Source organism: Herpailurus yagouaroundi, unplaced genomic scaffold (assembly GCF_014898765.1).
Source record: "Herpailurus yagouaroundi ecotype Mexico unplaced genomic scaffold, PumYag 160, whole genome shotgun sequence".
NCBI lineage: Eukaryota > Metazoa > Chordata > Mammalia > Carnivora > Felidae > Herpailurus > Herpailurus yagouaroundi.
This window is the reverse complement of record NW_024412401.1, coordinates 38,090,701-38,116,723: the sequence shown is the minus strand read 5'-3', so window position 1 is coordinate 38,116,723 and position 26,023 is coordinate 38,090,701. Positions and strand designations below refer to the sequence as shown.

Here is a 26,023-nt window from a genome sequence, read left to right as displayed (position 1 = left end):
AAGATGGATGGGAGAAGCCCCAACCAGTTCTTTTTTTCCTGCGCTTGTGCTTGTCTTCCCCCCTTGCAATGGGCCTCTATGAAATTAAACAATGGCTTGGCATCCCAGATGGTCTCTGATGTTTGCAGGAGAAAGTGTTTCTTTTTCTGCTAAGACGTGTGTGTAATATAGTTTCTACAGCCTAAAGCAAAATACCTTTTCCCAAACAACGTTGCATAGAAATAAAGTGTTGGGAATGGGGATCTTATCTCCTAGGGTGCATTTATCAAGCCAATCACAGTAATTATAATTAGAACCACAAACTAAGTGAAAGCTGAGCATGAAATACATTCGCAGAAAACCTGAACTGCATATAATTAAGCCCTGCTTGGTGTCATTTTGAGGTATGCCATTAATATATTTTATTCTGCGGGTGCGGGAGATTGATTTTTTCATCTAAATATCTTGGGCTATTTGCATCAAAGGCTTCAATGGCAGTTAAGAAGAGGAAGAACGATGCACATTATTAATTGCTAAACCCAGGGCTTTGAGACAGATATCCAAAGGTAGCTTAGCTGATTATTTAAAACATCCCATCAATTACGTTCATTGGGTATTAATTTAACCTAGGTCTGTTTTAGGGAAGTGAACAAGAGACTTGAAGATTTTGGAGGAAAATATAGCTTCAACTTCTAGCCTCAGCTTTGGACACGCACTAACTTAAGAGTGCTGACCATCCTTCCATGATTACCCAATGCCCAGGAAAGCAAGCCCATTCTCCTTAGGGAACATTTGCTCAGGTGTCACCTCTTTGATAAAGTCCTTCAAATTTTCCCCTCCCCTAAACCTGGGCTCTTTCAGCCATCACACTTACCTTACTGGTTTTTAACTTTATTTATTTATGTGGTCTTTCTCCCCTGCTAAACAGTGACCTCCTCGAGGTCAGCAATTTCACCTTTTAACCCATGTCTCCAGCACCCAGTACATGACCTAGTACAGGATAGGTGCTTGGAAAACACTGAATTAAGAGTGACAAAAATAAGTAAGTGGATTAATAAATGAATGCTCTGTCTTTCCGGGGTCAGCTCAAACTACTCCATCAGGTGATATCCTAGCTCTCTCTCTCTCCCAGATAGAAGTTTGCAGTGGCAATTTCACACTGTTTTTAGGGAAAATAAAGCTTTCTATAGGAGAATCCTTTAGTAGAGTCAACTTGATTGGAAGGGATTTGTGTATGGGGTAGGGGAGGAGCTTCTCTGAGCTCTCAGAAAACCACCTTTGAATAAAAGCACAGGGATTTTTTATTTACTTAGCTCATACTTGGGGATGCGGGATAGGAGAGGAGACCTCTAGGCCACACCTTGGAATACCTTCCCATTTTGTCTTGGGATGGGAAGGCACAGAATGCTTTTCTTCCCAACCCCTTCATATATATTTAAAAAAAAATTTTTTTTTAGATAATTGTAGATTCACACGAAGTTGTAAGATATAATACACAGACATCCCATGTTTACCCCTGTGTTGACAAGATAACAACTAGTACGTTAACATTGACCCAATCCACCCATCTTACTCAGATTTCATCAGTTTTGCACGCACCCATTTGTGTATGTGTTCCTGTGAGTTCTGTACACTTCTCTTTCTGAAAGCGGCTTTCCCGCCTACCGAAGACCAGACAGTGGTCCATTCTGATCTACCCTTGCGCCGGAGTTGGCTCCGGCAGGCTCGGGCAGATGCATGCTTGTATAGATCTCTTGCACCCAGTAGGTGTCCAGCATAAACGCTTGAACTTGTATGTCAGCGCGTGCAAGAGGGGAGCGCAACGTTTTAAGGTAGAAAACCGAGCCTGGAGCGTTCAGTATTTTAGAAGCAAAAAGTTGGCTATTTTCCTCCACAATTGTGAATTAGCTAGGTGGTTAATTGCTCCAAAGCGATTCTGAGGCACACGCTTCGACCGCAGAAGAGCCTAGGCTCGGAGCCCATCTTATCTCAACTCGCGGCGGGAGAGGTGGGGAGGGGGACTCGCAGGGCCCCTGTAGCTCCTCCCACCCCAACCCCCACCTTCACCCCTTTCTTCCCCTGGGCTGGACTGTTTCACCCCGTCTCCAGGCAACCGCCAGGCGCGATGCGGGACGTCATTTCCTGAAGAGCCCGTGGGGGGGGGGAGGGGGAGATAGGGGGAGGGGCAAGGGGGCGGGGCCAAGTCTGGGCAGGCGACGGCGACGGCGTCGGAACTCGCTGGAAGATCGGCCCCAGGCAGCTCAACAGTTCGCAAAGTCCCGGCTCGAGGCAGCGCGGCTCCGTCTGCGCCCGGGCGGCGCAAGAGCGCGGGGGGTCCCTGGGCTGCTGCATCCCCGGACATGCCCCGCAGCACCTGCCGGACGCCCGCGCGGCTTCACCGGCTGCGGTTCGGGGGGCTCTGGGACTAGAGCGCCCCCACCTCAACTTATGACTTTGGGGTCCCCCAGCCCGAGAGGAACGGGCGGCCCGGCTGGGGGAGCCCCGGGCATGGTGTGACGGGGCGGTCAGCTCTGCTGCGCCCCCCACTCCAGACACCCGTCGTCTCTGTGCCCTCCAGAATGTAGCTGCTCTCCGCGTCCCCCCGGACTCCAGCCGCAGCCTCCGCGACCTCGGGGCTCCAGCCGCCAACTCGTTGTCCCCCGGGACCCTGTCGCCGTCTCCGCTTTGCCGGCACTTCGGCCGCCGTGTCCGTGTCCTCCCGACTCCAGCCGCCGTCTCTGCGCCCCTCGGACTCCAGGAACGCGACCCCTGTGTCTTCGCGCGCCCGGGACTCCAGCGGCGGTCTTCGCGATCCCCCCGGGATTCTGCCACTGTTTCCGCGCCCCTCAAACCCAGACTCCGGCGCCGTCTCCGCGTCTCCCGGGAAGCAGCCCCTTTCTCCGCGCCCACCCGCTCGCCCCGAAGCCAGACTCCAGCCGCGGTCTCCGCCGCCGTCCCCCCCTCCCCCGAGGCTGTCGCGCCAGTGCCGGCGAGTGCAGCGGCCGCCCCACCGCGCGCCCCGCGTCCGCCCGGGCCTCGGCGGGGAGATGAACGCGCAGCTGGACGGCCTGTCGGTGAGCTCGTCCTCCACCGGCTCGCTGGGCTCGGCGGCCGGGGCGGGCGGCGGCGGGGGCGCGGGGCTGCGGCTGCTGTCTGCCAACGTGCGCCAGCTGCACCAGGCGCTGACGGCGCTGCTGAGCGAGGCGGAGCGGGAGCAGTTCACGCACTGCCTGAACGCGTACCACGCGCGCCGCAACGTCTTCGACCTGGTGCGCACCCTGCGCGTTCTGCTGGACAGCCCGGTCAAGCGGCGCCTGCTGCCCATGCTGCGTCTGGTCATCCCGCGCTCCGACCAGCTGCTCTTCGACCAGTACACGGCCGAGGGCCTCTACCTGCCCGCCACCACCCCCTACCGGCAGCCTGCCTGGGGCGGCCCCGACGGCGCGGGTCCTGGGGAGGTGCGCCTGGTGAGCCTGAGGCGCGCCAAGGCCCACGAGGGCTTGGGCTTCAGCATCCGCGGGGGCTCGGAGCATGGCGTGGGCATCTATGTGTCGCTGGTGGAGCCAGGCTCTCTGGCCGAGAAGGAGGGGCTGCGAGTCGGGGACCAGATTCTGCGTGTCAACGACAAATCCCTTGCCCGGGTGACCCACGCTGAGGCCGTCAAGGTAAGGCTGTGATCTGGGGACGAGTACAGGGGCAGAGTGACAGTAGCTCTGCCTGTGTGTGTCCTTAGGAAAATTACCTAATCTTTCTGGGCCCCATTTTTCTTAAAAAATGTTAAAAAAATGTTTATTTCGAACAGGAACATGTAGGTTTTTGGGGTTTTTTTAGCCAATAGCTACCAGGCACTGGGGATACCGTGATGGGTGAAACAGACCTGCACCTTGCTCTCGTGAGGCATAAAGGCTAGTAGTGTGGGGGAGACAGACCTTATCAAATACTCAGGCAAATGTATGATTACAAAGTGTGGAAAGGTACAGGAAGTCTCATGAGCGTTAAAAAAGGGTAAGGTCTCCTCTTGGCTCCCAGCAGTCACCGGGAGGCCCCCACATGGCTGTTGTTGCTATTCTAGTTCTGCAGGGTGTTGCTCCTGAAAGAAAGTTTTGTTGGCACCAAAGTAGCCCAGGGAAGCTGTTCTGGTGATGCACAGAGCTCTAATCTGACCTGGCTGCTCATGTACAGGCTGTGTGTCCTGGGTCCAGTCACTTTTCCTTTCCAAACCTCTGGATCTTCACTTGGACAGTGGAGTGACCGGATGGGATAAGTGTCCTTAGCCTTGTTGGAAATGTGTCTCCTGCCTGGATGTCAGAAATATATCCTCCACCCCCTTAAGAGTAGCTGCACTTTTTGTGTCTGTTAATTGAGAAAAATAACCTCATGGGGACAGTCTCCTAAAGATTTAATCAGGCTGTTTAAAGCAGTTGCGTGTTTGCTAAATCTCACGCCGAGGGCTGTTGAAAACCAGTTGGAGTATGAGATGGATAGTGTTTGGTGTACGTGCGGATTCAAGGATCCCTTGCCGGTGTTTATACACACAAGCCACCTATGCCCACCTTCATACAGGAAGTGAAGAATTTGGGAGGGGGGGAAAGACAGTGGCATACTCTGCTTCTGCAAAGAAAATGCTTCCTAGGGATTTGGGCTGCCCTGTGACCCAGCTTCTCACCACCCCACCTTTTGTCCCTGCCTTGCGTCCTCCTGTCCTCCTCGATGCAGGTGTTTTGGACACCAGCTGGGGCCTGCTGGCTGTTGGGAAATGCTCAGGGGAAATGCTGAAGCAGCAGAGGCCCGGGGCTACTTCCTGTGTCCTCTTTAGTGACCTGTGGTCAGGTGTGAATTGAGCCCACTTCCTGACTGTTTTCCTGGGGCACAACCATCTCATCCCTGACTTTGCCTTTCCTTGTTTTGTTGCCAACCCTTTTGCCCCTGGCCCCTTGAGGATTTTAGACACTACTCTGCTGCTTCTGGGGGACGCCTGATTGCTTGATATTGTTCGGGGTGGGAGGGTGTGGAGCAGACACAGGTTCTTGTGGATTTCCATGCACCTGTCCTCCTCTCTGTCTCCTCCCCCCACATCAGTCTTTTCCCTTTATCTGACATTCCATATATTTATAAAGAAATAGTCCGTTAGCCTTTGGCCCTAGAAGGTCTGGAGTTCCCGGATAATGAATTTATACTCCAAAGACACTTAGTCCAAATGGTCAGTTATAAACGTGGATTCAGTTTTAGTGGCAATTTTAAAAGACTCCTGTAACTAACTCATCACAAGGAGATGGACTTTGGAAAGGCCTCCGGTAACCTGCCATTCAAAACACGAGCTCTCCTGTCAGTTTGCACTCCAGTCTCAGGCATGCCAGGTGGCTGGAGGGGCTCGGTTGTGAGCTTCAGCTCAGCCCTCCCCGATTTCATCAGTGGCACTCTGCATCTTGTATCTGAACCGTAGTCCCGTTACTCTGTGACTCAGGGCAGGCCTTAGCTGGTCTAGTAAAACCTAAACTCTCTGTGGTATAGTTTTGTGTCGCCAGAGGAGCAGAACTGTCCTTGGTTGGGCGAGAGCTTTCCGGACTGAGCAGCCACCGGCGTCCCTGTCACTTTTTCTACGGAGGGGTCTACAAAGGCAGAATGAACTCCAGCCTCGGGGTGCGCTTCTTCCGGCCAAAGCCAGACGCAACCAGCCCAGAATGCACCCCTTTGAAACCTTCAGAAGCAACAGGCAGAATGCACACTGCTTTGTGTCACCTTAACTCCAGGGGGAAAGGGAAACAGACTTTCCGTGGGTGGAATTTAAAACGGAGGAGGCGGAACCTTGTCTCTGGGGCCTCTGTGAGCACCTCCGGGTTACAGGACGGACTGGGAGTTTCAGGACAGTGCAGAGGGACACCTGGAGCTGTTGACACATTTCCACAAAACCAAGGGCAGCAAGTCCCTTAACTGCAAGCCAAAAGGGACTCCAGCTTCTCTCCTAGTTAACAAATTGCCCTTAACTTGGATTTCTCCACTTTCAGCCCTTCCTTATTAGCTACAGCACTGGAGGGCACCATGTCAGAGGCTTTTATGATAAAGGTACATTCCTTTAATCAAACTCCATTCTTTATTCAAATATCACCAGTTTTTCTGCTTTTTCTGTTCCCTATACCACATTGCATTTAATGCAAGACATATTTTCTTTTTCTCTTCGTTGTTATTTTCTTTATTTATTTCCTCCCCTGGCTTTAGTGAAGTAGCTTTATTTTATCGACAATTTTATTTATTTTATTTTATTGACAAATAAAAATTGTATGCATTTAAGGTGTACAGTCTGTTGATTTGCTATACCTGTACATTGTAAAATGATTACTGTGATCAAGCTGATTATCCATCACCTCACGTAGTTATTTTATTTTTGTGGGAAGAACACTCAAAATGTGCTGTCTTAGCGAATTTCAAGTGTACAATACAAAATTATTAATTACAATCAGCAGTCGGGGTGTTAGATCCCCAGAACATACTCATTTTGTAACTGGAAGTCTGTACTCTTTGGCCAGCATTTTCGTGTTCCCTCCACCTTTTCTGTTTCCTCCACCCCGGGCCTCTGGCAACCCCTGTTCTACTCTCTGCTTCTGTGAATTAGGCTTTTTAGATTCCACATTGTAAGTGAGATCATCCAGCATTTGTCTTTATGTGTCTGCCTTATTTCACTTAGTATAACGTCCTCTGGGTTCATGCATGTTGTCACAAATGGCAGGACCTCATTTTTTATGGTCTAATAATATTCCACTGTGTGTGTGTGCTTGTGTGTGTGTGCACACATGCACGTGTGCGCACACTTTCTCTATTCACCTGTCAATATGCACTCAGGTTATTTCTGTGTTTTGGCTATTGAGATGTGAGATGTGTTTTCGATTTTAAAACCTTTATTTTTTTTCTTTTTTTTAAATTAATTTTAATTTTATTTATTTTTGAGAGAGAGAGAGAGACAGAGCACGAGTGGGGGGTGGGGCGCAGAGAGAGAGGGAGACACAGAATCTGAAGCAGGCTCCAGGCTCTGAGCTGTCAGCACAGAGCCCGATGTGGGGCTTGAACCCACAAGCCGTGAGATCATAACCTGAGCTGAAGTCAGACACTTAACCGACTGAGCCACCCAGGCACCCCTCAAACTTTTATTTTTTTCTTATAGGTAGAAAGAGGGAGGAAAGATCCTCTGAACTTCTGGAAGGAGAGATTGTGTGTGTGTGTGTGTGTGTGTGTGTGTGTGTGTGTGTGTGTAAGTAATAAAAAGAAAATTAAATTTTAGGAATCAAGTTACTGAAGAGTTCATGAGTCAGAGAGGGTCACCCCTCCCAGGAAACAGAGGAGATTGAACATACAAAGTTTTTCCACTTCTCTGTCTCACAAATCAAGTATCTGTTGTTGCCCAGAGCAGTTCAGTGAGGATTCTGTCCTCTCTCTAGGGGCTCCCCTCCCTCTCTTGAAGCCTGTTTGCTACATCAGCAGTGACAGGTCCAGATACGGCAAGCCATTTACTATTTGCAATTATGTTGAAATGTTTGATTTTTGAAAAATCTATCTTGAATGAACAGGAGCCAAACTAATAATAATAATAATAAAAGTAGACCTTTCAAAGGTTTTCAGCCAAAAAGGTTTGGTAAATTAGCCAAGGAACCCACAGACCAGGAATGCTGCGTTGGGCTCTGCCACATACTTGCTGTGTGACCTTGTGCTGGTCACTGATCCTCTCTGTGTTCCCAGGTGGATGGGTCAGGGGGCTGCCCAGGGTCTCTTCCAGCTCAGACCATCTGTGATTTGCTCAGTATTGTGCTACACACGAGGCATTTAGAGTGTCTAACCTGGTGTTTTCTTGTTCTTTTGGAATTGATTTCATTTAAGGCAGAATTAAGACAGTTGTCTAAAGATTGGGAGATGAGAATCTTGGCACTCTCGTGTAGCCTCCTACTAAATCAGGAAATTGATGGGTTACACACTGTACTGACGAGAACTTGACTGCTGCCCCTCCACCCAAGAACACCAGCTCTGGTGCTGTTCCTGAGCAAACGAGGAACCTGCAGTAGGATTGTGGCAGCAGTGCCCTGGGAGTGCTCAAAATCACAGCCACTTACCCGCTTGCCCTCCCAGTACCTAATTCTGCAGGGCGTGGGGTATCCGGTGCTGCTGGGATGTGTGTGTCTCATCTCGATAAAAATTGAATGGCTTCATTACAATCTCAGCATCCCCCCCCCCCCCAACTCCGGGTACATCCAAGGAACATATTAGGATTTGAAGCATTCCAGGAGTTAAAAACAGTGGCCAGCCCTTTCATCTAATTAGAGTTATCACACCCTCCCTTTTTTTGCATAATAACCTGCAAAGAATCCATCCGCGTTAATATACGTCACTGTTATTTAATCCGGCATGTTCTAAACGACACATTTGTCATTTTCCCGTTGTACATGGTTAGCTGAAGCCATTATAAGTTATTACCACTTCCAACTTTGTATCTGAAATGCAGCTGGTGTTATTACCGTATCCCAGTTTGGAAATGGTGGGTAGTGGGTTCACGGGCATGCACAGACTTTCCCCTGGCCCTGTTCTCTTTCTTGGGGGCTGGGGGTCTTGCCAGCAATGACACAGGGAAAGCTCACTATTAATAAACTCTTTAGTGAATAGATGTTTGCTTGGCTGGATCCATGGTGTGATGCAGTCCCTTGAAGAGGGTCCATTTCTTTAATTTAACCGTCTTTATTTATGTGACCCAAGCTGATATTCAAGGTTTTAGAGAATGACGGTGCCTGTGTTGGACAAAATCCTCTTTCAACTGGTTATTTCCTGTTCAAATGGAAGAAGAATTTGTAGGCTGGGTGAGAATGCCCTTATGCTTTAGGAATTGATACTATTATAGTAGAAGGTTCCCCCCTCCGGGACTTGAAGCTGGACATGAAAGAGATACAGAATTACTCCAGCGCTAGGCTCTTGTTTTGCCGTCACCTCCCTTTCCCGACAAACCCGGCGTTGTTTATTACCTGCCATAGATTCATCGTTTGGATGGAACTGCGAAGAGAAGTACGATCTTTTAACCCCCGACTAATTGGATTTTGTGTGTGCTCTTGCTTCCCACCTCTGCCACACGGCACACAGCCTGTACGTACCCGTCAAGTGCATGCAGCCCCTCACATGCCTGTCTGCTCATGCGCCCAGCACATATACATCTCCTCCGAGCCATAATCCCCCCTCTACCCCCACCCGGCAAAGGGCTCTGTGCTGAAGCAGGCGTCCCTGGGGGATTAGGCTCCAACTGGCTTCCCAGCAAGGTTCTTTTATGACCTGGAAGGGCAGCGTTTGGTGTCCACTGCTCAGGAACCCCAAACTAGTGCCCAGCAAGGACCAGACAATTTGATTAGAAAGAATGACATTTAATGGCTGGAGGTGGGTGGAGGCTGAAATACAAATCTTTCAAAACCTGTTCTGTTTTCTCCCCCCCCCCCTTTTTTTTTCAATTTTTTTAAACCCCCAAGCAAGAACCTGATGTTAACACGGAGCTCACACAGACTTCTGATTGTACCTCAGGGTGGGGGCTGCTTTTTGAAGATTTCTGTTCTGCAGACATTACATTTTACTCTTACAGCATGGCAGGTGGCAAAGGGTGCAAGGAACAGGAATCAGACCGTTTGTTTCCTGTGCACCCCTGGCGTCAGCTACAGGAGGCAGCACTGTGGGGCCGGGGCACTTGTGTTTGAACTTTGCTTTACTGGAACCCGACTGGGAAGAGAGGAGGCTGGCGTCCGTGAGTGTCTCTGTGTGCCAGTTTTCTCTTTCCCCGGGGAGGCAGGGAGGCCAGGAAGGTCATGCTCCAGGAGGAGAAATTACTAGCTCGGGGTCACCATTGGCGTTAGGAACGAAGTGGCCCTTCTGCCCTACCTGCCCGCCTAGAACCTAGCCCAAGCCCTTATGCAGCCAGCTTCTTGGAGGACAATGCCAGGCCCCCTGCTGGAAGGCAAGCTGCTGTCATACTTTGTGCCTGACTTTCGGGGGCCTTTTAGGCACCATCCAAAGACTTGGTTTTATTAAGTGGGGCGTCTGATGCCCGTGCCTCAAGGGAGGGTGGCATGTTTCAGCCCAGCCTGTCTTCGTGGGGGCCATCTATCCATGCATGCTCTGAGCAGCACTTAGCACACCCAGACCTGTAGCTGGTACTTGGAGTTCAGAGACGAATGGTACATGGCCCCTGCCCTCGGGGAGTCATGGGGCCCAGGGGGCATGGCCCCACCCATGGCCACAGGTCACCAAGGGTTTCAAGCGGTGTGCCATCCACATGCCTCCACATCCCTGGAACACTCCATCCCACTCCATCCCCTTATCCTGCTGTAATTTCCGTCAGCGCACTTGTCACTACTGGAAGCACGTTTCACCGTGTCTGTTTGTCGTGTGCCTTCCCCACTACAAGTCAGCTCCATGAAAACCAAGATTTGGTCTGCATTGCTCTCTCACATACCCCAGCACCTCCACAAGGCCTGGCAATATGGTAGATGCTTTCATAGATAAATATTTGCCTAATGAACGGAACGCTCTTGCTCCCCATGCAGTGCTGGTAAGTTCAGGATCCCTTGGTTCCTGAGCATGGTATCTGAAGAAAATTCGCATGTTGCGAGGTAATTGGTGCTGGCTAAAAAAAAAAAAAATTGAGGAATGCCGTAGGCTCTAACGTACGATTTATCACAAAGCTGACTGTTTGGCTGCGAGCCGATCATGTGACATCTCTGGATACCTCAGTCTTTGCAGCTGTGAAATGGGCATAGTCCTCTCCCCCTTGCCTTTCCTGCGATGGGTATGGAATCATATGGCTTACTAGGTACAAAACCATTTGGTAAATAGGAAACCCTATATCACTCCTTTAGTGAGAGGCCTTTATTTATTTATTTATTCATTCATTTTAGAGAGAGAGATTGCAAGTTGGGGAGAGGGGCGGGGGGGGAGAGAGAGAGAGAGAGAATCTTTTTTTTTTTTATTTTTTTTAACATTTATTTATTTTTGAGACAGAGAGAGAGACAGAGCATGAACAGGGGAGGGTCAGAGAGAGGGAGACACAGAATCTGAAACAGGCTTCAGGCTCTGAGCCGTCAACACAGAGCCCGACGTGGGGCTCGAACTCACGGACCGTGAGGTCATGACCTGAGCCGAAGTCAGACGCTTAACCGACTGAGCCACCCAGGCGCCCCTGAGAGAGAGAATCTTAAGTAGACGTCACACTCAGTGCGGGGCCTGCTCATTCCCACGACCCTGGGATCATGACCTGAGCCAAAATCAAGAGCCAGACACTTAAGCCACTAAGCCACCCAGGCACCCGAAAAAGGTCTTTCAAAAAACTGTGGCCTGTGCTTAGGTGGGCAAGAGCTTTTCCCATCGTCTGTGGCCCAGTCCTCCCTACGAGACGTCTTCAGTTAGTGCATTTGTTGCTTTGCTCTTAATTTTAAAACCCCATTCCCAGAAGTGGGTTATCTCTGCAGCCTGTGTCTGTGATTCCAAAATAGAATCATTTATGCATTCTGAAGCAATCAATGGACCAGTTTTGGGTGAGATGTATCTTCCTGCTTTTTCTTGAACAACAACAGCAACAACAACAACAACAACAAAGCAAACCACCGAATCCAAAAGCCAGCACTCTTCAGGTTTCAAGAAGCCCCAGCGTTTCAGGTGAAGGCCAAGTTCCTGCCAGTCACACGTGTGCTTAAAACCGACTTTATCCTCTACCAAGAATGCACAAGTGGATTTATTTTTTCTTCTTTTCCAGTCCCAGATCCTTTACCTCCTTCCCCTTTGAGAATTTGTGTTCCTTCTGCTAAATTGGCTGTGGTTTTGCTTCAGCTGGCAGCCAGTTCCCTAGTTATTTTTCCTCTCTACCTGAATTTTCGTAATATCAGCATCCCCTCAACTTGGGATGCAAAGGAAATATTTCAGCCTCCCATAAACAAGTCCCAAGATGTCTTCTTCACCAGATTCTAAAGCTGCAGGTTACAGGGAAGAACATAGTAAAGTAACATCTGAAAGGTTGTTTCCAAATCCCTTGGAAGTAGTGATTCAGAAATGTAGCTTGCTCGAGAATTAACAAGCTCCCGGGGCGCCTGGGTGGCGCAGTCAGTTAAGCGTCCGACTTCAGCCAGGTCACGATCTCGCGGTCCGTGAGTTCGAGCCCCGCGTCGGGCTCTGGGCTGATGGCTCAGAGCCTGGAGCCTGTTTCCGATTCTGTGTCTCCCTCTCTCTCTGCCCCTCCCCCGTTCATGCTCTGTCTCTCTCTGTCCCAAAAATAAATAAACGTTGAAAAAAAAAAAAAAGAATTAACAAGCTCCCTAGGCAAGTCTTAATCACAATGAGGTTTGGAAAGCACCACCTTCTTTTCAGATCTGCCCCCATCCCCAACATTTATCCACGTAAAGGCCAGAGAAGCGGACCCACACTGTCCCCATCCTTAGCTGCTTTGGAGCCTGATTCCAGATGTGCAAGGTCAGCTGATAATATTGGAAAATCCAGGGAAGAGAGGTCTGTACCCAAGAGGTTAGAGTTGGCTTTTAGAAGTGGACCTGGGTTCACGTGACTGTTACTTGGCTGTGACCTTGAGCGGCTCCCTTGGCCTCTCCATGACCCAGACCCCAGACCCCCTCACCCTTGAACCTGGCATCATCCTCACAAATGGGTTATTGTTGCTGTCGCCCATCAAAAGTTTGAAAAATACGGCCATGGAGGTCCCACTGCAGGCATTACAATGAAAAATGTTATCGACTGCATCCTCTTGGCTTTGAAAATCTTCTGTTGTGCTTTGCTCAGTCTAAAAAAAAAAATGCCTTTGGAAGAAAATACTGGGGCCGAGAGCCCTCTTGCTACATCAGGTGCATTGTGGCCGTTTGAATTGCAGAGTCATTTACTAAATGCGGGTCAATATTCCCATACAGGCAGAGTTTCTTCAAAAATGTAATTGCTCCCGTTTGGATTTTGGCATCTGCATTTTTGTTTTACAGCAGTAATAAAGCCCAGGGATTGGATGGGATTGTAAAACGTGGGGCGGTGGGGCAGACCCGTGACCCAGAGGCCAGTGTGTGACAGTGTGGCTCCCAGGTCAGCTGTGTCCTCATCCTTGTTCCCCAGCATCCTTCCCTGATGGGCTCTCCAGGGGCCCTGATGAGGGAGAGAAGGTGGCTGTTTTTCCAGAACCCATTAGAGCAATTAATGCAGGTTGAAAGCGGTGATTTGACAATATGGGCAGCTGTACTTCAAAAAAAAAAACCCCAAAAGCCTGGAACGTATTTGAACCACATCCGAAATGGTGTGTGAGGCTCCATTAAGAGGCTTCTGATAAAGAAAAGAAAAGAAAAAAGGAAAGGAAAGAGGTCCAGCTTTCAGAAGTTACCCAGACAGGTGGGGAAGCTGCTGGCAGAAGTCTGGGGAGGGGTTTTACTTGGGGCGTTTGCATCCTGCTGCCAGTGGAGGGTGTGGTGTTATGCGGTGTGTCTGGGCCTAGTGTGACCTTCATCCGTCTCCTGCCTCCTCCTCTTTCTCCTGGGGGAGGGGGGCAAGCCCATCCCAGGTTCCCCCAAACTCTCTTAAGCCCTCTCCTCCTTCCATGAGTCCTTTTGGTCCTGAGGTTTCAAATCGAGGGGCTCAGGTTGCCCTCAGAATCTTTCCTCTCTTCCCCCAAATCCCTTCCTCTCTTCCGTGTTGTCTCTTGGAACAGAATCTGGGCCTCCTTTTGGGGTCTTTATCTTTTTTTATTTATATTTTCAGCTCTTGTCCAGTATTAGGAATAGCATTTATTTGCTGTGGAAGTCCTGGCTCATTTCTGACCCCTCTGACGGCACCTCATCCTCTTGCCCACGAGTCGTGGACATTTCCCGAGTTAGGAGCCTTGACTTGCTCCCCTTCTCTGCAGTCTGCCCGTTGGGGATTGCACCAGCCCCTGCGAAGTTAGACCCTCCAGGCCTGATCCCTCCCCAGCCCCTGTCAGACCACATTTCCACAGGGGCCTCCTCGCTGTCTGTCTGTCTCCCGTCTTGCTCGTCTGCCCACTAGTCCATTCAGCATCCTGGAGGGCGGGCACGCTTTCTGAATTGGTATCTGATCAAGCTTTGCCCTGCCTGGTGCCTTGCAGTGGAGCCGAGAGCCTGCTGATGTCCGGGCTGCCCGTGATGCGAGCCCTTTTACCTGCAGAGAGTGCTTTTCTCTGGCTGTTCCCTAAGTGCAGTCCACACTTGGCCAGACAGGCAGCATCCCCTGAAACAAGGCGTTGTTTCCCTGCACCCGTTGACAACCACGGCCCCTGTGAGGTCCCCCCATCACACCTGCCCGCCCACCCTCAGCTGCCCCATCCGCGGGAATCCTTCTTTTCTCCCCTCGAAGCTCCTTCAGCGTAGTGACCTGCTTCACTTGTTGTGACACAGATTACACATTTCCTGGTGTTTCCTTCAGTTGCTCTGCGGCTGATGATAACTTTGGTTTTGAGGGCTTACCACAATCCAGACGGTGTTCTCAGTACTTTCTATGTATGAACTCACTTGAACCTCGTGACAGCCCGATCAGGTTCAAAGCAGGTGCCACTTTTGTTGCTTTGTTGTGCAAAAAACTGCCAAGAGTTTGTCACTTGCCTGTTGTCACAAAGGTGGGAAGTGGCAGAGCTAGGAATTAAAACCAGGTTTTGTTGACTTGAGGGAATGCCAGAGAGAGGCGGTGTCCCCTGATGCTTCAGGCTGGGCTCTGGGGCCAGATGCTCTGGGTTCGAACCCGGGTTTGCCGCTTTGTACATGTGGGGCCTCAAACATACTTTTTGTTTGTTTGTTTTCCTTTTTAAAATTTGTTTATTGTCAAGTTAGCTAACCTACAGTGTAGTCTCGGCTTCGGGAGTAGATTCCCACGATTCATCACTTACATACAACACCCAGTGCTCATCCCAACAGGTGCCCTCCTCACTGAGTCTCCAATTCCCTTTTCGCTAAAGTTGTAATGGGAACAATGGGAATGATAGTCAAATGGCAGGCAAGTTACTTACCTTCCCTGTTCAATTTCCTCATCTCTAAAAGGAGGATACTAATGGTCATGCAGGTAACTGCCATGTTAAAGCACTAGATGCATCGATTAATTTGAACATTTAATGATTACCTGCTAGGTTCACACCACTAGGTTGGGTTGTTTTCCCACCAGATAAGACTCTTCCCGGTATAAAACACATAGCACATAAGATGCTTCCAAGCTTATAATACTGGGCACACTAATAACTGTGGCCCCTGTGGACGGTCTTCTCTGTGCCCCCAGGGCCATATGCGCATCTTCCCACCAGCTCTCCAGCACAGCCTCCAGGGAGAGGAAACAGCACTGGGCAGAGGAGGTGATCAGTCACCAGTATAGGATTTGAACTCAGGGCTTCTTGCCTCCAAAGTGCATGCTCATTGCCACCTTCTGGTGGGTGTACAGCTTAGCCCAGTGCTGGCCAGAGCCACATTTCACTAAATGTGCATCTCTTCCTTGATTTTTTCTTTATTGAGATGGTGTCATAGCCATTCGGTTAGAAAACTCACGAGTAACCAGACAGCCCAGCCCGTGAGTGCCCTGCCCTGGGCAAGGTCTGTGCATCTTAGTGACTAGATTCAGAGGCAGCACTGGGCACTCTTTGCCTTTTTTTTTTTTTTCTTTTCCCTCTCTCTTATCTCTCTTGCCAGATCCTGACCTTTGTCAGGATTTTATTTTGTTCATTGTCTGTGGAAATTCCCTAAATAGACTAACTGTGACCTCCACTCAACCCCCATTAGGATAAACCTGTAACTTAGGAAGTCATCTCATTGATTGATCGGCAGGGTCTCCGAATCTGTCCATGCCGTCTGCCATGTAGGCATCTTAAGATGCGCACACGGTCTCCCGGACCTCGTGTAAAAGGCTGGTGGCCATCAACCCCGTCACAGACTGGACAAAGAAAGGGCCATTTTGTTTGGTTCATAGGAAACAGGAGGAGTAGAGGAGTCTGCCTGGGCTTTTAAAATAAAATGTGGGTGTGTGCGTGTACGTTAATGACCCGAGAGATATGGGTTCAATTTGGAGAACTCAGAAACCCCAGGAAAACACAAAGGAAAAAAACTAAAAAAAAAAAAAAAAAAAAAAAAAAATCATCGATAATCTGCTTTACCCAGAAATAATCATTGTTGACAATTTTTTTTAACATTTTATTTATTTTCAAGAGACAGAGCATGAGCAGGGGAGGGACAGAGAGCAAGGAAGACACAGAATCTGAAGCAGGCTCTGGGCTCTGAGCTCTGAGCTGTCAGCACAGAACCTGACGTGGGGCTCGAACTCACGAACTGTGAGATCATGCCCTCAGCCAAAGCTGGACGCTTAACCGACTGAGCCACCCAGGGGCCCCACTATTGACACTTTGATTGCTGTCTTTCCAGTCCCCTGTGTGCCTGTAAATTTGTATTGGGAATTTTCTACAAAACTGCCATTCTGAACGTAATTTTGAGTCTGTTTCACCAGTGTATCATGACTGATAAATAGTTCTAGAACGTGATTTTTGATGATTGCATGCTACGTCATAGCAAAGAGATGCATGATTTATTTAACTAATTTCTTCTTGTTGGACAGTTCGTTTTTAAACATTGTCCATATTGCCGCTTTAGACAGGGTGCCCTTGCACATTAATCTGTAAGCACATCTCTAAAAATTATTTGGGCTGCCTTTCCAGAGGTGGCATTGGCTCAGGGTATAGGCAGATTTTTTAAGGCTTTGGTAGCTGTTGCCAGATTGTTCTTGGGGAAGAGTTTCTTATTTTACAGTCCCATCTACCAACCTTAGCAATATATGATATGCTTCATTTTTCCCCAGCTTGCCAGCCCTGGATATTATATTTCTTTTCCATTTTTGCCAATCTGATAGACAAAAAAGTATCCTGTTTTAATTTGTATAAATAGCGAAGTTGGAACTTCCTTGCATGTTTATTGTTTGTATAGCTGTGTATACACATAAGGTAATTCATAATAAATAGCATATAGCATAATGTTATAAACATATAATGTATAATGTATTATATATGTATATGACATATGTACATTTGGTTTTTTGGTGTATACCTTATTGATTTCCTATGCCCATTTAATCATATTTCTACGTCTTCTGTTCTTTTTCTTTAAGAGGTGGTTGTTAGGAGTAGCTGTTAGATAGCTGATTGATTCACTCACCTTGAATTCAGATTCTTCAGTCTGAGGCTGAATTAAATTGGAAGCCTATCCCTTGTTAACAGAATGCACAGAAAGTGATGAGGGATAGGAATGTTAAGTGTCCTCAAGGAGAATACACCCCATCCATGTATCCACTCATAGACCAAGAAACTATTGATATATAATCAGATTTTTCTGATGGATGGATGTGCTATGGACATTGGTTCAAGACCACAAAAACTCCATTGGAAACCCATCGAGGCTCATCTTGAGTGATTACATTTATGACTCCTAGAATCTAGTTAGTTCTTCCCAAAAGAAAAAAAAAAAGAAGAATTAAGAGACCAAATTTAAAAGAACATTTGTAAAGCAATTTACTTAAATTATAAGAGACTGAAAGCCAGGCTTAGTGGATAATTGAAGAATTGCATTAAAAAGGAATCAATATCTTTCTGGAATCTGCTTTGTCCTCACTTCTGAGTTGTTTTGCAAGGGGGTGGCCATTCTGTCACTATCTTGTAAATTTTTCCTAGCGTTATCCCCAAGGACAACACTTTCTTTTCTCTCTTTGATCCTCACGTTTTTTTCCTTTTCACACAGCCTTGACTCATGGAGACATTTCGGAGCAAAGATACTGGAGATCAGGGACTTTAAGATGTCAGGTTCTGTTCCAGCCTCTGGGATCCTGGTGTTCCCAGCACTGGAGCAAAGGTTTCCTTCTTTACACAGAGCCTTTGGAGAAGGTCATACTCATAAAGAAAAGAGAGTAGAACAGTTGATTTTTTGAAATCTACTTTGTAAGGCCCCAATTAAAGGCAAATTGAAACGTTTAAAAAAAAAAACAAACTGGAAAGGAGAAAAGAAGATGCCGATTACCTCACCCTCCTAACCAGCCATCATTTCTCTGCCCTCTCCCCTGGCCTTTATTTCTGTACATTCATATTCCTCAATGGTTGGATAACCTGCTTCTGTTTATTCTTGCTTCATGCATATGTTGCTGGGTTGTTTCACGATTCTTATGTTGAGCTCTATCTCAGGGAAGGGGTCTTGGATGGGTTCCCACAGCCGCTTCGCCATCCAAATTGATTTCCCCCAGGATGATCAAAGAGGTGAGGTGGCCACAAAGAGCCAGAGCAGGTGAGCCACATGGTGGCAAGCTTCGCCCCAGATCCTGGCCTCGTGATGGGCACACAGCTGTCAGGGACACCAAAATGTTGCCAGCGTTCTTTGAGATACAGTGCGTTCTCAGAATACCACTGCCCCCTTATGTCAACATTCCAGAAGAGTATAAACTACCACTTTTTGAACTTTTATTTAAGGGAATGTTTTTAAATAACATGATTCTTAGACCAAAGTTAGCAGCAACAAAGTATTTCTGGGGCGTGGAGGAAGAGAATAGAATGAGAAAGCAGAGTTATTGCCCAAGCATCTGTGAAAAATATCCCTGCCTCCAACTCTGTGTATAAGCTGTCTGATCCTTGAGACATACTTCAGCATTCATTCGTTCACTTGGCAATTGTTTTATTGAGCTCCTCCTATATGATTGGTGTGGTTTAACATCCTCTTCGAATTTTACACATCCTACTTACTTTCTTGTTAATATATTTGTAATTAATATTTTTTCCTACTTCGGAAATAATCGAATGATTTAACCTAAAAGGTACATCATGAAAAAGGCAGAGAGATCAGAAACCATATTGGAAAGTGTGTGTGTGTGTGTGTGTGTGTCTGTGTGTGTGTGTGTGTGTCTGTGTGTGTGTGTGTGTGTGTGTGTGTATGTGTGTTGCCTTTAATAGGAATAGTATTTCATATTTAAATGGAAGTGTGAGCCTCCTAGCAACCAAAGCAAAAAGGGATATCCATGCATTGTTTAGATTCCACTGGAGAATTTCATAGGTATTTCAGAAGAGGCAAAATGCTTCCTTGGCAGTCAATCTTAAAAGGAAGGCAATGAAAAGAAAATAAAGGAAGGCAATTAATTTCAGGAGGAAGGCAATTTCAATTGTACTTGTTCACAGTCTTTCATTTATTTTTATTTTTTTTAATCTTTATTTTTGAGAGTGAGAGAAAGAGAGAGTGAGTAGGCAAGGGGCAGAGAGAGAAGGAGACACAGAATCTGAAGCAGGCTCCAGGATGTCAGCATAGAGCCTGACATAGGGCTTGAACTCATGATCCGCAGGATCATGACCTAAGCCAAAGTCAGACGCTTAACCAACTAAGCCACCCAGGCGCCTCCTTTCATTGTCTCTCATTTTATGTGGAATCACCCATGATGTCCCATCTTTCGTATCTGTTGACACATCTGTGACCCAAACAGAAGAATCCCCTGACTTCTGTATCTACTGAGAAGTATATAAATAAAACAATCACCATGTAAGTATGTTGAGATACGTAGTTTGAGAGATAGGGAGCAGAAGTGCCACTAATGTGGAGCATTTGATGCTGGAAGCAAGGCCAGTGGATGGACAGGAGACGAGGCCGGCCAGGCAGCAGGGCCAGCTGCACAGGCCTGAGACACACTGCGAGGAGTTGGCATTTTACATCAGAAACGATGGGAGAGGCTGGGCAGGGAAGGGGTAGGGTCCGCTTGCATTTTAAAAGGATGTCCTGGCTGCTCAGCAGAGACTGATTTTCGAGGCTGCGAAGCTGTTGCAGTTAGTGGGCCCTGTAAGAGGTAATTAACACAGATAAAAATGTGATGCAGAGAGAAGGAGGTCTGAAGACAGGGCTAATTAGGGCTTTGCTTTCTCATGACATTAGAAGACGCCCCTGGGGCAGAGAGTCCGCACCATTAACTTCTGTCCTCCCTCAAAGTGGGGCTGAATCCGGAGGGTCTTTCTAGCCCACATGGCCGTCCCTGGCACCAGCTCAGGGTTCAAGAGTTCAGGGGCTCTCAGTTGTTCAAAGCCTGCAAGTCCCACATCCCCTCCTCAGACCCTCTCCTTGTCCGTCTTGCGAGGCCAAGACAGAGGGTTGGCCTTGTGCATCGGAACCCCCTAGCACTGCTGGTGAGAGAGGCACAGGTTTGGAAAGTCCGAGATTCAAATCCAAGTCCTGCCTCTTGTCCTCTTTGTGACCTTGCATGAGACACGCCCCCACCTAGACTCTCTTTCCTCATCCATGCAATGGGAAGAATAAAATGTGTGACCATCCCTGTAATTTGGCTATTACCAATAGTATTAGCCACGTTTGTTGGCACCTGCTACACACCATCCTGAATGCTACGTGCTTTGTGTACATTGTCTCGTCAGCCCTCATTTTGTCCCCAGAGCAGCTCCGTAAGACTAGGCATTAGTAGCCCCTTTCAACAGGTGACAGAGCTGGAGCCCGAGGGCTTAAGTAAATTGTCTACAGTCTCAGAGCCAGGAAGAGATAGAACTTTATTTGGGAATGGCTTTCTAGTGGGTATACCTTTCACTGAAAAACTCTTGGGGGTGGGAGATCCTCACCCTAAGATATCTTTTCATGTTAGTGCCTTGCCGTTCTCTACTTTCCAGATGCAGTTGGAAAATAGAGCCAAGGTTTGCCTTAACTGGGAGATCTCTGGGGCCTGTGGAAGAAAGCATGCAGGAGAGTGGGTCCCTGCACCAGAGTGAGCTCTACTTTTGGAAAAGTACTTTGGAAAGCCCCATCCAGTCCCATCCACAGCCCCTGGGGACGAGGGATCTCAGGCCTTCTATAGGCACAGATGTCATAGTGCTGCCCCCTGCAGGTGCTTGTAGGAACTACAACAGGGAGGGACGTAGCTGCCTATGAAAAAGGATGCACTGCCCCCTGCCTCAAGGATTCCACTCATCTCCGATCTAGAGAATTAGACACACGTGTGCTTCAAGATGCATGAAAAAGTATGTTATCGCAGCTTTGTTTGCACTGGCAAAAAGTGAGAAACAACTGTGCAACAATAGAGGAGTGAGAATTCAGCGGTGGTGCATCTCTGCCAGGGAATGTGCCGTTGTGCAGAAAGAAATGAGCTTAAGGTCATTGAACTGGCGAGGAAAGATCCTCCAAACACATCTTTTTAGCTGGAAAAAAAACACGCTGACGAAAAGTTCAGCGTAAGTCAGTTTATGTAAACATCACTCAACAGTAGTCTTGTACGTGTACATCCGCATGTGTATGAAATGCACAGAACATTCGGGAGGAACGCACAGTGGTCATCATGGATGCTGGGATGAGACTTCCCCTCTAGATTCCCTATAATAATCCTGCCTAACCCCTTGCAGCCCTGACCTGTGTTCCAGGCACTAAACACTTCATGGGCACAAACTCATTATCTTCAGAACCACCCTGTGGTAAAATACCACTCTTCACGGAAGCTGGGGCACGGACTGGTGACCTGCCCAGGGTTGCCATTGGCAGGTGGCAGAGCCGGGAGGGGAGTCTCTGTAGCCTGGCTCTGGAGCTGTGGGTCCCAGCCACCCTTTTGCTGGTCTCATCAAATTCCACGTGTGCTGTGCCCGAGGTGTGTGTGCTCACGTGAGCGTGGAGAAGCACGATAAGGCTGCCTGAGCCGTGGTCTAGGACACTGATCTTTCCGCGGCCTCATTTGAACAGATTCCCTGGGGCTGCGTGGCATTTCGAAAGCTCAATAAATACCTTGTTGGAAGAGGTTATAAAGAAAACAGAGCATGCAGTGGGCCTCTAGGAATGTATTTTGCTGCTGAAGAGACAGGATGTATGAAGGTGATACAGCGTCTGTCGTGTACGTGGCAACGAAAACGTCGAAGTGCGCTGGGCGCTCTTGGAGGAGGAGAGTCGGTCGCGAGCCAGAGAGGTTTCCTGGAGGTGTGGGGAAACGGGCTGAATGTCAAAGGCAGGGCAGATAGGAAGAAGCGTGGATTAAAGGAAGATGAGGGAGGTTGTGAGAGGGAGGCTAGAGCTGCTGGTGTATTTGTGTCCACGTAGATGAGAACTTGAGAGAATTCTGGGGTTTGTGTTTGGGAGAAGGAGCTGGGAAACTCAGGAAGAAAACTCACATTTAGTACCTACTATGTGCCAGGTGCTATATACTATATGTAGACACTCTTTGTTATCTTTTTTTGAGGTTTTATTTATTTAAATAATCTCTACACCCGACACGGAGCTCAAACTCACGGCCAGAGATCAAGAGTCACATGCTCCTCTGACTGAGTCAGCCATGCACCCCTACATTATCTTAATAATGCTTACCATAGTTGCATTTTATTTTTTAAATAGTTTTTTTTAATTTTTTCTTTAATCTTTATTTTTGAGAGAGAGAGAGACAGCGTATGAGCAGGGGAGGAGTAGAGAGAGAGGGAGACACAGAATCTGAAGCAGGCTCTAGGCTCCGAGCTGTCAGCATGGAGCCTGATGCAGGGCTTGAACTCACAAACAGTGAGATCATGACCTGAGCTGAAGTCAGACACTTAACCGACTGAGCCACCCAGGTGCCCCAGTAGTTGCATTTTAAATGCAGAAACAAGCAGCTCAGCCAACTAAGTATCTTGATTTCACCTCAGGTCATGATCTTAGGGTTTGTGGGCTCAAGCCCCTCGTGGAGCCTGCTTGGGATCTCTCTCTTTGATCCCCTGCTTGGGATCTCAGTGCAGAGCCTGCAGGGTTCTCTCTTTCCCCCTCTTTCTCTGTCCCTCCCCCTCCATCTCAAAATAAATAAATAAACTTAAAAAAAATAATAAATGCAGGAACAGGCACAGAGAGGTAAGGTACTTTGCTGTGTCACACAGCAAGTCAACAGCAGAGTCGGGGTTGGTGCCCAGTGAGTCTGAACCCAAAGCCCCGGCTGACCAAGGTGGGGTCAGGAAGAGCAGGCACGCATCCTCCTTTTCTCTCTTCCTGATGATGAACCTGAACCTGGGTCTTAGACCAGCTCCCACTCCGGAGGTGGGGCATTTCTGTCCCTTAGAAGAGAAAACCTTGCCCCTCGAGGTCTGTGTCCTGAGATAAGCTGCATGACTCACTGTGATGTGCCCTTACTTGAGACTGTTCTAGAAGACTTCCTTTGTACATGCCCCTGAGGACAGTAGTCTGATTGTCCTGTGACCTTGTGGTCCAGTTCACACTTGCACTTTAGGGTGTGTTTTTGAACCCAAGATCATACACACATCTGCCGTGTTAACACACAACCCTTGGTCCCCTCACACTGTGACCATCTCCAGTCTATTTCTCTGTTCTCTGCTGAGCGGAGAATCGCGTCGCTTGGTCTGTGATGTTGGGGTTTGATAGTCAGCTCTGAAGAGCTGAGTGAGGCAAATTTGCCTCCTGAGAGCATTAATCCAAGTAGCAAGTTATTAAGTTTGAAGACATACACATATAATTTACATTTCCAGAATCATAACACGCTGCCTCCACAGTCATCTGGTGATGGATAGTATCTGAGCCACGCCATCTGCTGGGTCAGATGGAGATTTCGCTATGATCTGACTCGCAAGCCCCAGGTCAAGTTTTACCAGCAAACGCATGGTGACAAGTGTGGGAGGAGAGTGCTCTCATGCCCTGCTGCTTATGGTGGACTCTCCCCAGATCTCACTTTTTTTTTTTTTTTCTTTTTAGCCACAGCTCCTTGAACTCTTCGGTAACAGGCACGGTGCTGTCGGGCTCCTCTTTCTAAAGAGAGAGTGGCATTATGATCTTCATTTGATAGGAGAGAAACAGATGAACAGAGAGGTTCGGGAACTTGTGTGGGGTGACACACCTAATGAGCAGTTGGTTCAGGAGACTGGCTGATTCTGGGGGTCGCCACGCAGGAGAGGGACATGGCTGACAGTCCCCAACTGGCACAGGCAGAGCCTGCGGGTTGCTTTAAGTCAGGTGTCGCACAGGACTTACCACCGGCGGGCGGCACCTGCCAGATCAGACACACACAGCCACCGTCTCACTGGAGACCGTCTCCCCAGCCCTCAGGTCCCTTGGGAGGTCCCCTGCTGCCGATGACAGTGCTGAGGTGCAGTGTGCATCCTGCCACACCGGATGCTCCATCTGTCCTTCTGGTGTTTTCTTAAACCCTCGTGGTCCCTTCCAACTGGTAGGGAGCCTCAGAGCCCCCAGGCTAACGATCTGGTTCAAGGACCTGGGAGCAACCTCAGCCAGCGCAGTCATGAGTACTTACTCCTTAAACGGGGCGTGCTGAGGGCGGGGCTCTGTCCCTGCATCTCTCTGTGGCCATGACTCATGACCGTCACGTGGGTGAATACAACCTTTTCTTCTAGAATGTAGCCACTAACCAGAAGACATTAAAGTTTAATACTGGGGCAGGACTTCAGCAATTAGTGAGTTCAGCCTGCTCGCGGCCGGTTGGCAAAACCGAGGCTCAGTGAGAGGAGACATAGCCCCCGACCACCCAGGACCAGCCAGCAAGCCAGTGGTGCAACGGGGACATGCCTGGGTCTCTGTTTCACAGCAGGAGCTCTTTCTAATTTCCTCTGCCCCCTAAGCTGCTTGCTGTGGAGGTTCACTGTGGCCAGAGAATCTGCTAGTTCTTTTGTGAGACGAATGGCCTGGTGCACCTGAGGTGGTGATGGCAGTGCATGTGGGGAGCAGGTGCACAGCTTAGCCGGGGAGCACTCATCAGCCAGCTTTCTTTAGGAATTCACTTCTCGGTTCAAAGCCACTCTATTTAAAAAAAAAAAACACAACTTTTTTTGACATTTATTTATGTTTGAGAGACAGACAGAGTGAGAGTGGAGGGGTAGGGGCAGAGAGAGAGGGAGACACAGAATCCCAAGCAGGCTCCAGTCTCCCAGCTGTCAGCACAGAGCCCGATGTGGGGCTCGAACCCACGAACCGTGAGATCATGACCTGAACCAAAGCTGGGTGCCCAGCTGACTGAGCCACCCAGACGCTCCTTCAAAGCCACTCTTAAAAACAAGCAAGTGGTTGGTTGTAAAAATGGAGACAAAGAGGCCTTAAGAAGACAGAAACCAGCTTCTCAGACCATCCTCCACCCTCTTGCCTTCCCCGCATGACACATTCAGGTTTTATTTTTTAAAAAAAAATTTTTTTTTCAACGTTTATTTATTTTTGGGACAGAGAGAGACAGAGCATGAACGGGGGAGGGGCAGAGAGAGAGGGAGACACAGAATCGGAAACAGGCTCCAGGCTCTGAGCCATCAGCCCAGAGCCCGACGCGGGGCTCGAACTCACGGACCGCGAGATCGTGACCTGGCTGAAGTCGGACGCTTAACCGACTGCGCCACCCAGGCGCCCTGACACATTCAGGTTTTAGCTAAAAAGGGCAGTGGGTGGAGCTGTTCGTGCAGCTTCCAATGGTCACTGCACCCAGACCATATTCCGAGAGCCTGTTCAGATGTCACGAGTGCTGTTTCAGGAATCTTGTTTTTGTTCGGTTTTACCAGAAAAAAATAAAGAAGGCAGCAGTGGAGGATGATACTCTTGTTCTCCCGGACCCACTGGAAGCCCACATTTACCCAAAAGGCCAACATCAGAGGTTCTGGGATGGTCGAAGCTTGAGTGGCCATCAGATCTTCTGGCCCCACAGTCTTGTGATGGGGAAACTGAGGTTCATAGGGGAGGGGGCTTGCCCAGGGCTGGCTTCCTGGAACTTGGCTGTGTTTTTTGTATTTGTGCCCTCTCTGTCCCTTCCCATGTTGGGATCCCAGGGTCCCCTTTTGTAAACCACTGGAGGCAGGCAGCGCAGGAGACTCGGTGACCGCCCCCTAGACCCTCCCCCGTGCCAGCTCTCTGTGGCATTCTCATCAAAGGCATTAACCTCCTCTCCGTTCTCAAGGTTGCTGCTTGCCTATTTATAGAACTGACCAAGAGAATTCCACTCTTGCCAGAGGTACAGAACACATATCGTGCTCCACGCCTCCCCCCCTTCTCGTGTAAGTCCCTGGACAAAGCTTTTCTGCACCTGGTTTCCCTTCTCGATGCAGACGCTCCGGAAA

At 48.7% G+C, this 26,023-nt stretch overlaps 1 protein-coding gene and 1 long non-coding RNA gene across 7 annotated transcripts in view; one reads left to right on the top strand and one right to left on the bottom strand.

Moving 5' to 3' along the window:
- The first annotated feature begins 2,177 nt into the window (after positions 1 to 2,177).
- WHRN (whirlin) overlaps positions 2,178 to 26,023 on the top strand; it is a 96,899-nt gene continuing 73,053 nt past the window's right edge. For 2 of the 6 annotated variants that reach the window (XM_040482093.1, XM_040482091.1), the window contains exon 1: positions 2,184 to 3,644. In XM_040482093.1, coding sequence (XP_040338027.1) covers positions 3,027 to 3,644 — 618 coding nt within the window. In that variant the 5' untranslated portion in view covers positions 2,184 to 3,026. Of the gene's footprint in view, positions 3,645 to 26,023 lie in introns of all 6 variants that reach the window. The other 4 variants (XR_005792647.1, XM_040482090.1, XM_040482092.1 and 1 more) reach the window with 4 other exon arrangements.
- Positions 19,679 to 24,684, bottom strand: LOC121034876 (uncharacterized). Its single transcript, XR_005792648.1, has 2 exons — positions 23,946 to 24,684; positions 19,679 to 19,803 (listed from the first exon to the last, which is right to left on the bottom strand). It is a non-coding gene; the product is annotated as an uncharacterized LOC121034876 (long non-coding RNA).